This window comes from Gossypium hirsutum, chromosome D04 (genome assembly GCF_007990345.1).
Source record: "Gossypium hirsutum isolate 1008001.06 chromosome D04, Gossypium_hirsutum_v2.1, whole genome shotgun sequence".
NCBI lineage: Eukaryota > Viridiplantae > Streptophyta > Magnoliopsida > Malvales > Malvaceae > Gossypium > Gossypium hirsutum.
This window is the reverse complement of record NC_053440.1, coordinates 40,344,546-40,359,347: the sequence shown is the minus strand read 5'-3', so window position 1 is coordinate 40,359,347 and position 14,802 is coordinate 40,344,546. Positions and strand designations below refer to the sequence as shown.

Below are 14,802 nucleotides of genomic sequence, written 5' to 3'. Positions count from 1 at the left end.
CTCTTTTTATAAAAAATTTGAAAGTCCAAATAAATTATTATACCTACAAAAATGATATCTCAAACTCACAAATTTTTGTGGTGCATCTTTAATAAATTGAAATATTAAACTGTTTAATAGTTAAATTTTAAACTGATAAAATTTATTATATTTTTATTAGAAAATTTCACTGTTCACTTTTCTTGATTATTGAATTAAGTGAAACTTGTTATAGGGGTGTAAAAATTTGAAAGGAATAACTAATTACAAATCTTGCCAAGATTATTTCTTTTGATGGATAAAAAAATAAATTTTGTTGCAAGTTTACAAGGACAACATTTTATGATAATGAATGAAAACAAAATAAACAAATATATCAATCAAGAAAGAAGATAACGAATTCCAGTACGGGACAAGGAAGTTACTAAGACAAGTAAAAAAGGGTAATGATTTTCACCTATCTTTTTGGTGATACAGAAGAGAAACATAACCATATATTTTCTTAAATTTATTATGATAGTCCTTATAAATTCTACACTTTTACATTGTTTAGCTAGGGAAGATTGAATGCATTTCCTCTTCAGGACAAATACTAGTTGTGTAAACTTTTGGAGGTTTCTACCATCAATGAAAAAGAAATGTTAAATTAAACAGAAAAGAAAAACAAGCTTTGTAGAAAACAAATATTGATTCTTTTATAAGCCAAATCATATTTTATTAAATAAATCGGAGTTACAAAAAAAACTTGAAAGCTTTGTAGCTCGAGTGTACAAGAGACTTCCAAGCAGAATGGCAGCAACTACGATGCCAATACAACATTCTGCAAACTAAACAACACAACTATAGAGAACTTTGATCAACAAAGAAACAATGCAGTTGCATCTCCATCATAAGCAGCCATCATCAGATTTTAAACATGCTGGTTCTGTCAATACCAGCTTGGCCAAGGCATCAACAGTACAATTTACCTCCCTAGGCAGTTTACAAAGCAAACACTACCAATGACTCTAACTAAACCATCTATATCTTCATTACTTTCCCATGGAGTCTAAGCTCAAGCAAAACAGAAATAACCTAATTAATAACACCACAAAAGTCTGACTCAATGACAAGAAATGCATTCTGTTTCGGCAAAAATTCCAGAGTCTCAAGCATTTACACCTTTATGCCATAACTGAGATAAAAACACATAATAACACAACTCTATAATCCTCTTCAAACAAATAAATGATACCACATGACGAAACACAACTCCATGCCTTACATTCCAAACATGATCCCACTTAATTATTGATCCAAACAACTCTGCCACCTATGGTAACAAGACCAAACAAAAAGCTTGAGATAACACCAAAAAAAATGTCATCATTAACCGCTACCCATATCACCAGGAAACCTTAATCTAACCAATCAATCTTTAGAAACTTCAACAGCATGGCACTCGAAACATATCCATGAATAGAATAAATCTCAAATTATCAAGTTGAAGCATAACTAACCTCTTTGGAAACATCACAGAACTCACAATATAGCATTGATGTGAACCGATCAATCATCATATTATAATCTATGAATGAAACAAGCTTTTCACAAATGGCTAATGGAAATGGCAATAAAATCAAATACAGACAGAACATCACCGTGAACCTTTCCCATCATCAAATTGCACTTCCATCACCTAATTAATACATACTGTCATTGAATATGGAAATGGTAGTACAATAAGTCCCTAAAGGAGATGGGGAAAAAATAATTAAAATTCAATTTTAGAGATGGGGAAATAATTTGGAAATAGTTAGGATTTTAGAGAACGCTGAATAGACTTAAATCTAAATATCTAATTTAGTTCATATATACTAAATCCTAAACCGTAAGCATAACACTAAATCTCTAAACCCAAACCTCAAATCTCATACTGTATGCGTAGTTCTAAATCTAAAACCTTTAAACCTTAACCCCAAACCAGAACAAACCTAAAACCCTAAACTCTAAACTATAAGAACTTCTCTGCCTACAAACTAAATTCCAAACCATAAGAAACTCTCTATCTACATTTAACACTTTTTTGTTTGAAATTTCGTATTAAGTAATATTTAGTATGAGTTATCAAACGCATTAAAATAATTAAACTATAAAAAAATTTCTTCTTCAATAGTAAAAATTTACTATGCATTATCAAACACATTCATTGACAACAAACAATGGACCTACTAAACGTAAATATAAAAATAATCATATGGTAGTAATATGAACTAAAAATTGGACATTTTTACAACATTTTGTAGCAAGTTTTAAATGAGTGATTGATTAGAAGGGAGATCCCATTGGAGCTGTGAGACCAAGATACCGCATAATTTTTAGCCGCCGAGGTCCTTCACCAGATTTCAATGGAAATCTAGCACCCTATAAAAACAATATTATCAAACCTTTTAATGATAGCTATGAGCAAATAGTTTAAGACAAGTTGGCCAAGAATTTGAGTGGCTACTCACATTAAGATGAATTCTTGGCTTGCCTTCCTTCTTATTACCTACTTGTCTGACTAAATTACTGCCAGTTTTGCTTGATAATGATGAAGCATGTTTACCTGTTCCAAATTAAGCTGGGTTTAGAAGAACGATGAAGAGTTCTTTCTCTGGTGAAACCATGGAAATTAAAAGCATTAGAGGTCTTAAGTAGAACCTAAATTCATCAAAATAACATATATTTCTTTCTAGAAATTAAACAGATTTTGCAGGTGATAAGAAGACAGGAAAATGTAATTGATATTTGCTTGTCGATGAAAGTAGGAACATATTAGGGTGAAATATTGCAATAAGAATTGGGTATTGCAAACCCCACAAGCAGTTAGCATCCTGATCCTCTAACCATCAAAGTAATGGGGCCCAGATGCTCAAACCACAGATGCTATCAATTTTCAATCTACAATTGAAGAATAACACTATAGTAGACCTATAAGAATGCCTATGAATCAAACAAGAACGATGCTAAATATTAAGTTCGATTCACTTTTTAAAGAATGCGGATTAATACATAATAGTATGAAGGAATTGGATAACCCAAGTGTCTTAATGCAAGGCAACTAGACAAAGAACTTATAACTACACCTAGAGTCTCAATCAGATTTAAGAGTAATGAAGAGATTGATATTTTCTGTATATCATGGAGGATAGACTAGTGGCATGTAAGACCTGTCTGTATTCCAGTCTTTTGATCTACAATAAGTATAGGAGATAATAAGAATGAAGCAATGATGAATATCCCCAACTTTTAAATCATGTATCTTCCTCAGTTCAATTTATTTGTCTTCTGTTTTTCAAGTATACCAGATTTTTTGTCTTGCCGATCAGATTGAGTGAAAGGATCAGGGCTTCCAGGCAACTGCCTACATGATTTTATATGTTTCTTCCTCTGTACTATTGCCTGCAATTAGGCAAGAATACAGTTGCAGAAGTTGAAAAATGAAGCAATGAAAACAAATGGCACATTTCATGGAAATAATCAATACTTGTTTCAAAGCATCTTGAAAATTTTCCATAAAATTGCAGCTCCTTTCTTCAAAGCACTGGCAAAAAGGAAAAACACTTATTTAGAAGTAGATTTCACACAACCTGTAATTCATGTGCTGAAAAAAAATTAGTTAAAGATAACATCAAGTTCCCATATATGTATATCATAGAACCAGTATTTCTTTTATCATATCTAGTTGTGACTTTCAAAATCACCATAAAATTTCCATTCGCATTGCACAAACCAAGAAAGGAGGGATTCCCATCCAAGCCTCCTAGATACTTCAAATGAATATCACAGGTGGAAAGAAAGAATAAAAAAAAAGAAGGAACAAAAGCTGATTCTTTATAGCAAGTTCTAAGGAAACGATAATATTTATTACACTAAATCAATACTGATAATTTTGGCATGGCTAGACAAAGCCTATACTTACATCCTCAAGCATTGAAAGATCTCTTGCTGCATTAATCCAAGCACTGAAAAGAAATTAGCTAATATTTAAGATCAGATAATGAAAAAATCCTGTAGAACAACAAAACTTTCACAGTTCTAGGATAGAAGCTACGTTAGCTTACAATGGGGGAACTATACCTGTCATGTTTTCCATAAAACTTTACTAAAACATGTTCCTCGGTTTGTTGGATTGTTGAATCAACTAAAACGGACCTTTTGTCAATGATCTGTAATGTCAAGTAAGAGCTTTTAAGAGTACTTCTGAAGAGGGGAAAAATAGTTCCATGCAAAATACATATCTGAAGAGAACGAGAAGTTTCTAGTCAAAACTGAAATTATCAAATGGAGATGGGCAAAAGAAGTTTTCCCTGGCTAAGAAAGTTACAGGTATTAGTCAACGATACTTAAATGATTAAACCTGCTGTTAGCTGCTGTACTTTAGTCATATGCAAAGTTTCTATCTCCATTAGAAAAGATCAGTACAAAAAGATTCAGAATTGAAAAGGTTAGAACTTCATTTTCCAAGTTGAAAGCCATTGATATTGGGTGAAAGAATTTCAATCCATTCTGCATAAAATTAGGTATAGGATGAACTCTGAAGAGAAGTGCCAACGGGCTTCCAACAATTCTTTTCCCTTTTTAATTACAGAACATGCACATCAACAGCCAGAAAGCAAAAAATCAACAAAAATGAAGGGAAAAAGTGCAAATCCTACAATCAATATATATATAACTGCAGCTATGGATTCTGTAAATTCACGCACATGACTGTATATACAAAACAAAAAGATCATCTATATGTCATATTTTGAAACAACACACAAATAACAGTATCATACTTGAGCAGGCCACCACACTTGGCAAGCTGTTTTGGCCCATACGGCATTTCCTGGAGTTATGCAAACACCAGTGCTTCCTCTAACTTGTAACTTCTTCACATCACTCTTTTGTTCCACAACTTTCCTACTTCAACAAGAAAAAAGGGATAAAGAAAGTTCTCAAGTAAATAAAGAATATAACATGAAAGCAACCATAAGAAAACTGCCCATAGCATTATACATACTGGACCACTCTACCACTGCATGGATCACTAACTGTATCTGGAGCAATTGGTTCAGCTTCTACCGCTGGAAATTCATAGAAATTTAACACAAATCTTGATCTTTTATCACATGAGCCACTGAAAGCAATTGAGTCATCCACTTTATTTCCATCCTGTTTATCATCGAAATTAGTTAAGGTTACACTGGAAGCTTCATCTCTATCATAGGAGCACTCTTGCAAGGAACCTGTGCAACAGTTACCAAGATTAAAGGTTACAGTTCTCCAAAATGCTTATGTGCATTGCTAACTAAAACAGTCTCTCTATCTTGGAATCAGAACTTCAAAGAAAGTGATAACAGACTGAATGAATAATCATACAATACACTTAAAAGAACTTCAGAACCTAACAAGTTCTGTTCTTATCAAGTTGTTATACAGAATTATCCGTATAAAATAAGATCATTATGCAAACAGAACAAGTGGCAAATACATAATTATTCATAATGGATGCACTAAAATTTACGACGTTCAATATTTCTCCTCAAATAATATCCAAGATATCCATTTAGGGTCATTGACACCGTAACAATTACCCAATTCACAAGAGAATTTCATTCTTTAAGGAACAATCCTTCCTCTATAATCAAGAGTAACATAAAATTTGTGACTCCAGCAACATTTAAACATACCAAATTACACCAAAAAGATACGAAAGGTGATAGAATATGCGCAAGAGAGAGAGAGAGAGAGAGAGAGAGAGAGAAATTGAAATACCAGAAGCGGATGGGGAAGCATGGGAAGAAAAAGAGTAAGGCATAGGTTCAGCTTTCCTGGGCAGCTTACTGAAGTTTGGAGCATTTTCAATTTGATTCAATCCCTTTACCTTTTGCTTCTTCTTCCCGGGTGATTTCTTCTTTGCCATTGATGTAGACAGTTAGGCGATTGAGGGGGGGGAAAGGGTTTCCAAGAGGAACCCTAGAATTAGAAAATAAAAGAAGAGGGGAGAGTCTTGAGTCAGATGCTTACCAGTTACAACGTGAGAAATTGGGCTGAAATGGTCCACGTTTCGTGTCTTTTATTTTACTTACCTTTTTCCAACTCTGTTGCTGTATTCAATACTCTGCTGTCAACCAAAATAACAGTTTTTTTTCTGGGTTCAACTTAATTTGATTCATTCAGGATTATTTAACAACAGGACTTTGCATTTATTTAGTTATAGTTAAGCGCTGCAAATAAGAATTATTACAATGCCTGAATTGGTACAGTTATAAAGGACAGAATGTAACATTGTAAGCACTTGCCCCACTGCATTTGTATATTGGAGGATCGTTGTCTCCCGGATATGTATCTGCCAACGGACAAAGTTCCTTAAATCTTTTTGAGAAGTCATTAGGCTGGCAAGCCTGCCCCGTAAAGCTTCCGGTGCAACAATATTTGGGATCTTTCAACGCATCACATGGACTATTGCATCCCACATAGGCTCGATTTTTGTTTATAGCCACCAAGGATGGAGGGCACACATCTCCCATATCCTTGATGCAGTCAACTACGGGGCACACTCCGGACCCTCCAGCCAATGTGCCACCAATCGGTTGAATTCGGACTGGCACATTGAACCCATGGTTCAGGCTCACTTCGTAAGAGACCACATTCTGGTTAATGTCGAAATTCAGGAGTGTCACTGGTGGTTTTGGTGGTGGAGATTGGCAATCGACCGAGCCAGACCCACAGTCTCCGGTCTCGCAAGTGAAATTAACTTGGGAAGCATCGTACGAGCATTTCGTCCGTAACCAGAGGCTACCGGTCCAAGGATCTGGCATGGAGAATATTTCCAATGTGCCTGGCCCCCTTTCGGGATCACCATCGCCAATGGAAGGACTGGCTGATAGCCACACAGAGAATGAGCATTCATTGTCAAAGTTGAAGGTTAAATCAGATTGCACAAAATTACCTGTAAATTTAGATCAGCAATTAAGATGTCAGTCTCTCAACTTCAAAAATCTATGCAATTCAAGTAGACAAATCTTAATGTTTATCAATTGAGTTAAGCCTAATTTGCCATTGATACTAACAAAAAAAATAGGATAATAGCAACCTGAAATAACTAATATGAGGACAAGACTGAAAATTGCTTTACTGCCCATTGAAGCTTGAACCTTAAGTTTTAGATGGATATATACAATTTACATGCTTTAGAATGGGGATTATATACAAAACAGCTATTTATTTTTGGTAAAAACAAATAAGGCATAATTTGTAAGGTATCAAATTGAAAATTCATAATTTTATTAGTGGATTTTATATTAAAAGGATACCTTAAGTGTAAGAAGTAAATTAACCAATTGAAAAGGAAATTCATAACTTTATTAGTGGATTTTATATTAAAAGGATGCCATAAATGGAAGAAGAAGAAGAAGCGTATCTTTTACCTTAATTATGATTTCACCACCTGTTTAAGTTTATCTTATTTTGTATCCAACCAAATTTATCTTCTTTTTTTTTTTGAGAAAACCTAAATTACTGTGGTCCTTAATTACCAAAGAAATTACTATGGTCCTTTGACCCCAAAAAAAACAGGGTAAAAATACACTTGCATATACAATAATTATTTAGCTATACCTATTCCATAATATTATATAATGGAATGTTGTGAGAAATATTATTTTCCAAGTTATAATTCTAGAATTATATTAACAATTAAAATATATTAGAATTTACCGTTACCTTATAAAACATATACAATAAATTTAAATCGAATTGATATGATAAGATTTGAACTTTATTGAAAATGATTATCTATTATGGAATGTTTCACTCCCTCAATGGAATGTATTGTTCTTGTGGGGGGTTTGTCTTCCAAACTCCAAAGAAACTTAAAGAGTTCGCAGAATTTAGAGAGCGCATCAGTTGATAGTAGATATAACCTGAAGTCTCACAAGGTAAAGTCATGCTTAATTAATATTTTACATAATGCTAACACTTATCCCATAAACTTGCAAATTGTATTTATATCAATCGAGACGCTCATTAAACTCCATGAACCTCCTTGGACTCTTTTTCAAAATACAAGAGACAAAGCACCTCACGAAAACATTACTTTAAGAGACTTCATTGCAAATACTCATAAATAATAATATTGTAGACAACTAATCAGAATTAATATGGAAATAAATCTCCTTACATATTTGAAGTTTTTAGGCAAATTCAAAGGTAAAAATATGGGGTAAATTATATCTTTATTGATTCTAACTTACATAGAAGTATGGGAAAACCCGAAAAGTATATCTCATTCCCACCCATGAAAGCAAAACGACATTTACGTATGAGATTGTAAATGACTAAAATATGGAACAACTATGGTCTCTTAAAGGAAAAGAAAAAAAATAAAAGAAATTAATAACGTTTTTATTTATATCTAATACCAATTATATATATAGTATATTTAGGGTGAGTTTAGACGGACGGTGCATTTACCTGCAGTTAATATAAAAATAGCAGTAATGGTAAGATTAAATACTGTAATGATATTGTAATGTGAGACAAAAAGTAAACTAAACACACAGCACTGCACCACACCGCACCGTTCATCCAAACCCACCATTAGTCAAATACACCAAATCAGTTTACAAATGCAAAAAAATATGTGTTAATACAATAAAAATGTCTTTTGGTATATTTTTCATCTCAAACTATATATTGTAATTGATGGGCGTCGAAACCACCAAATATAAAATCCTACACTCTTAACTTAATTAAATAGTAGTATAGAGTAATAAGGTCGATCCCACAGGGACTGGGTTACTAATTTTCCTGTTTCCTTGACCAAATTTCTGAGTCTAGGTAGTTGTCGTGCCCTCGACCTGTGCGTGTAAAACTGTAAAATAAATGAAAGGGGGAATTTAGTTGATAGAGAAAATAAAATAAACAATAATATAATATAATATAATAAAAACGGATTTGAGATTGCAAAATAAAATTAAGTGAATTAAATCAAATTAGGGAATTAAATATATTAAAATTTAGCCTCAGCCTTGGTATGCTCCGAACTTGAACCGGTCCTTGAAAAATAGTTTTTCCCTTCCAATCAATAAGTTGGTTATAGCGACCAAGGATGCATCAACCGTCAACTTTCCATCTTGTAGTCGATTCCGGTACGACCTGTAAATCAACTGTTGTCGAATTTCTAACCACGTGAAACGTGCACGTAATTTAATATTTCGACAGCTTTGCGAAAATCCCAACTCGAACTAATGGCCTTAACAGCGCGGGTCAATTAAATCCGATCACTACATCCTTTGACGAAATCCAACTAGCTTTTTCCAATTGAACACGCCAATTTGTTCGCAAGAATTCAAGTACAGCACGATCGACCCAATTGTATGCTAAACTATTCTAATCCAACTCGCGCTTTTTGAGTTGAAAATGAATCAACTTTAAGGGATGAATTTGTACTATCCCATGTAACGGAGAGATAGTGAATACCGAATTGAAAAGTTTTTAGTGTGGGTTCATATCTCATGATTATCTTGTCGGAGCGATAACCAGACTAAAGCTAAAAGGGACTTAGCTAAACATAAAGTTAATCATGCTAGTTGGTGTATGGAAATGATCTTTAATGGAATTGGTGGAAGGTGTAAAGGGAGAGGGGTTTAAGATTACTCAAAATGTTGAAATGGAAAAAGAATGAATGGTTGTATGCTAAAATTTACTGATGTAAAAATGAAGAAAAAGAAAGGAAATGTTTTATTCTAAAACCAAGTGTGTCCTCAAGTATCACCAACACTAAGTATCACCAACACATTCCTCATGCTAAATTTAGCATGTTTATCCTAAAAAATATCAACTAAAATTTAAAATTTAAAAATCAAAATTTAAACTAAGGATCAAATTCAAACTATTTATAGGATTTTGACAATTTAAAAAATAATCTGATTTGAAACAGACAACCACTAATTCTTTTAATTCTTCAATTTGGCCCTTCTTTTTGCTTTCCCTTATAATTTAGTCTATTTTGTTTGATTTTGAATTTTGGCACACCAATTTCATCCCTGATAAGAAAAACACAAGTTTAGTAGCATCTTATTCGAAAATTAGTCAAAAATAAATACATTAAAAGCACAAATTTAACTTACTATCAAATTCCCTTTATTTAGTCGATGCTTGTCCTCAAGCATGATGTTTGTTAAAAACCATTCGATAATCTTTTTTGAAATCAAACCCCCTTCCTCAGTCAAACGTAATGCAAACAATTAGGTGAATAAAAAATAAGTAATTGATAAGTTCAATCAATAAACATTTTATAAAATTTCGAACATTATGTCAAACTCAACTACTTCACTAAATTTAGGCTTAATCAAACTTGTACAATAATCGTACTCAATATTTTTTATTTTTACTTTTATATATTCGAGACATAGTCAAATCTTTTTATACGACATGAGATGACAACCCAAGCACCTTACCCCAGTTACTCCATTCGACATGTTTTTTTAACAAATCCGAGACATAGTCAAATCTTTTTACGTGAAATGAGATGACAACTCAAGCACCTCACCCCGTTACTCAATTTGGCATGTCTCTAATCAATTTATTTCCCTTTTCTCAAGGTAGCTCGGTTAGCGGAGTGTTACAAGTTTCAGTTTGTCACTCAAACTTTTTGACGTGAAATGAGATGACAACCTAAGCATCTCATTTCGGTTACTCAATTTGGTCACATTTCCGAATCTTCACTCTTAACGAAGTCATTAGCAGATTTTCATTTATTTATTTATTTATTTAAATGAGTACTTTCATTAGGCAAGTTTAAAAGAGCCAACAATTTACATTAAAACATTGACTAAGTCATAATAGTTTCAATTCTACAAAATATGTATTGATCAAGTGAGTAATAGTTATTTATGATTCACCCAATTATTTAAATAAACTAAGAGTATAAGGATTGGAGGTTCATTTTTGAAACGTATTAAGGAATTTATCTTAGTGAATAAACACATGCAAAAAAGAAATAGCATGGCATGTCCCCCCTAATTAGCCCACATTGCCCTCAATGTGCAAATTAAAATAATAGCAAAAGTTAAAGGTAAAGTGTACTCCCCATGTATATTTAATTTGACGGAGGGTGGTTTAGGCAGTTTGGATTGGTTCTGGCTGGTTTGGGTTAATTCTAGCCGATTTGGTCTTGGCTGTATGTTTTAGCAAATGGTAGCATTGAAATTTGACAAGACGTGCACACACCATGGAAATCTAAATCTAATTTATTTTTGGATGAAAAAGACAGTCTCTACCATCATTCCTAGAAAACAACACAATAAAATAGATTAAGTAATAATCTTTATTTTTTATTTTCAACATAAATTAAACTAAATTCAAAATTAAATAAATTAAAATAAATAAATATGGGTTGCCTCCCAAAAAGCACTTTTGTTTAGTGTTGTTAGCTCGACAACCTGAGTGTTATTCATTTGGCTTCTCAAGAATTAATTCTTTCATTACGTGCACTTGGAAGTTCTTATAGAAATGTTTCAACCTTTTCCTATTGTCCTTGAAGCACTTTCTGGATTCCTCCATTATTGGTGGATTGAGGTGTCTTTGAGCTTCTCCATTCTAGTTTTCCTTTTCCTTTATCGAAATCCTTAAATGTTTTTGTAACGGTTTGAATTCCAGTTTCGGAGTCTGCAAAATAGAAGACAAAAGTTTAGTTTTAGAATGTGACAGTTCAAAATATTTACCTTGACTTCTAGGAACTTGTGGAGTCTCCATAAGAATAACAGCTTCATGAATTGACTCTTTGAATGCCATTAATTCCTCCATTTTATTCATAGTATCAAGGTCTAAATTCTTGCAAAGCATAGTTTGTAACCTATCATCTTCATGATATTCAGGATGTAATTTTGTTAGTGGTTCAATAATATCAACACTAGAGATATTTGACATTGTACTAGGTTGGTCCATCGCCTTATAAACATTAAATTTTACCACTTCCCCATCGAACTCCATGGTAAGTGTTCCATTTTGAACATCAATTTTTGTACGTGCAGTGCTTAAAAATGGCCTTTCAAGTAGTATATCGGAATGATTTTTTGAGTTGTCGCCCTTCATGTCGATGATGTAAAAGTCTGCATGAAAAATTAACTCATTTACCTTAATGAGGACATCTTCCAACACCCATTCTGGATACACACATAACCTATCTGCCAACTGAATAATCACCCCTATTTCTTTTAAAGGACCCATGTTTAGCAGTTTAAAATAAATAAAGGCATTACATTAATAGACGCTCCTAAACCACACATGGCTTTTTTAATGCCAATGTTACCTATTTTGAAAGATATAAAAAACATACATTGGTCCTTACACTTAGGCGGAATCTTCCTTTGTAGTGCTGTAGAGACATTTTCTCTCATATTTACCCACTCATTTCCTTGGAGTTTATTCTTTCCGGTACATAATTCTTTCAAGAATTTTGCATAGCGTAGAACTTGTTTGATTGCATCAAGGGAATGTTAATTTTTACCTTTCGAAATGTCTCAAGGATTTCTCTTTTCTCTTGCTCATTTTTAATTTAGGCGAGCCTACCAAGGAATGGGGGTTAAACAATGAATGGTTTTTGAGGTGCCGGCTCTATGGGAGCTATTGGTTTGGGTTTTTATTCTCCTTGTTCAACGATGTGATCATGACTCATGCTAGGTACTGTCTTCGAAATCATTCCATCTTTTATGGTCATAGCACTTGCATTTTGACGTGGGTTCGGCTCAGTTTGATATAAAAATTTCCCTTGGTTTTCCAAATGACTAACCGGAAGCGCAAGCTTACTCATTGGTTTGTCTAGCTCTTGAAAATGTGTTTCCGTCTTTTTTTGGAATTTTTTGGTACTGTTGGCTAACCTCTCTACTATGGTTTCAAGGAATGACTTAGGGGGTTGATACTGTTGAGGAGGTGGTGGCCTTGGTTGATACGGTTGATTGTATCAAAGGTTCGATCCATAACTTAGATTTGGGTGGTCCTTCCACCCTGCATTGTAAGTGTTCGAATATGGATAATAACGCCTTTTAGGTGGGTCTGGGAAGTTTCCAATGGCATTGACTTATGTTGTGTCCTTGTGTAAGATTGGACACAAGTCTGTTGGATGATCAGGCATGTCACAAATTCTGCACAGCTTAGTTGGGTTTGTTTTTGCTACTATCAAATTTTGAACTACATTAGTGAGCTTTTCAATTTTATTTTCTAAAGATAGAGTACTTATCTCATGAATCCTTCTTATGGGTTCTGTAATTGGTCGATACTATTGAGAATTTGTAGCTATGGTCAAAATTAATTCCCTTGCTCTTTGAGGAATCATGTTAACAAGTTCTCCTCCACTAGCGGCATTAATCATCTTCATTTCCATAGGGAGTAACCCCTCATAGAAATATTGAAGAAGCGATCGTTCAGTTAGGCCATGTTGTGGGCAACTTGCGCATAACTTCTTGTATCGTTCCCAATAGTCATAAAGTGATTATGTCTCTTTTTGTTGTATTCCGACAATACTTCTCCTTAATTCGGCTATTTGAGCTGTTGGGAAAAACCTGTCAAGAAACAAACGAGACATATCAGACCATGTATTAACAGATCTTTGAGATAAATAAAATAGACATTCTCTAGTGGAGTCGACTAATGAAATAGGAAAAGCTCGAAGTTTAATTTGATCATCGGTTACTCTTTAAGCAAATTTTTAAGCCCATTCTTCGGGCCGAGCCTAAAAAATGGGACTAAATTTTGGTTGGACTAACCCGAACCTGGCTTAGCCCATGAGCGCCTCTAATATTAACTAATCGTACAAAATATACTTAAAACATTTACGAGCGATAACTCTTTAAGTATAAAAACACGTAAGTGATTTTATTGTTATTATTTTGATGTTTAAATATTTTTAATAGAATTAATGTTAGAAAAAAAAAACTTTAGGTGGATTTTTGTTGAAGTTAAATATTTACATGGAAGCATTTTTTATAACATCATTTTTTCTCATTGATAATAAAAATATTTAAATTTTAAATAAAAATAATTAGATAATTTTCCCATTTTATTTAACTTAAATATTCTTTTATATATTATCTATAATATTAAATATTTTAAAATTTAATTTTAACATAAATTTTTTAAAAATTAATTATCACATTTAGAAAATGTCTCTATATATGCACATTACATAATTGATTTCTCTATGTATGCATTTTATTATAACATTTTTTTTAAGGAATTACTTTGAAATAATCTTTACTTTTTCTTTTCTTTTCTTTTTTTCTTTCCCTAACCCTACCCATGGTCAATAAGCCCTCCCCTCTCCCCCGCTAGTGATGTAACAATTCGACTTTTAGTGGTCTCGAAAAATATGATTTTAAAATTCTATTTTCATAAATTGAGTCCGTAAATATAAAATAGGAATATTTATGGAGTAGATATGATAATATAATAAATATTGGTTAAGCAATTTAGCCGAAAAGATAATTGATTAAAACTCAGAGACTAAATTGTAAAAGTCTAATTGCTATTGAGTTTTAATTTAAAAAAGGCTTGAGGACCTAAATAACAATTATCTAAAAGATCAAAATGGTAAATAAACCAAATTCATAGCATGAGATGATGGATGTTGATGATGTTTCCACTTAGGTTAATTAATAATAAGCTTAATTAAGCTAATTAAAACTAGATTAATTAAAGCCTAATTAAAGTATAAATATAATAGATAGTGGAGAATTCATCATCTTCCTCATTCTCCCACCGTCCACCATAGATGGAAAAGGAAGAAAGCTTCAAAAATTTCCTTTCACATTCAAC

General features: G+C 32.9%; 2 protein-coding genes across 5 annotated transcripts; both read right to left on the bottom strand.

Annotated features, from left to right (window-relative positions):
• Nucleotides 1–2,100: 2,100 nt before the first annotated feature.
• On the bottom strand, nucleotides 2,101–7,171 carry LOC107899498 (uncharacterized). Of its 4 annotated transcripts, none has more exons than XM_016825227.2 (11): nucleotides 7,082–7,171; nucleotides 6,013–6,937; nucleotides 5,761–5,896; nucleotides 5,006–5,231; nucleotides 4,782–4,908; nucleotides 4,081–4,169; nucleotides 3,923–3,965; nucleotides 3,488–3,544; nucleotides 3,306–3,402; nucleotides 2,472–2,566; nucleotides 2,101–2,382 (listed from the first exon to the last, which is right to left on the bottom strand). In XM_016825227.2, the coding sequence occupies exons 3-11, from the start codon at nucleotides 5,801–5,803 to the stop codon at nucleotides 2,287–2,289; spliced, it is 873 nt and encodes a 290-aa protein (XP_016680716.2). In that variant the 5' UTR covers nucleotides 5,804–5,896; nucleotides 6,013–6,937; nucleotides 7,082–7,171; the 3' UTR covers nucleotides 2,101–2,286. The 4 variants fall into 4 exon arrangements, with proteins under 4 accessions (XP_016680716.2, XP_040947087.1, XP_016680714.2 ...); XM_041091153.1 differs by having other exon boundaries at nucleotides 4,782–4,905; XM_016825225.2 differs by having other exon boundaries at nucleotides 5,761–6,937.
• Nucleotides 6,252–7,130, bottom strand: LOC107899499 (thaumatin-like protein 1). Its single transcript, XM_016825228.2, has 2 exons — nucleotides 7,082–7,130; nucleotides 6,252–6,937 (listed from the first exon to the last, which is right to left on the bottom strand). The coding sequence occupies exons 1-2, from the start codon at nucleotides 7,128–7,130 to the stop codon at nucleotides 6,252–6,254; spliced, it is 735 nt and encodes a 244-aa protein (XP_016680717.1).
• Nucleotides 7,172–14,802: the final 7,631 nt, after the last annotated feature.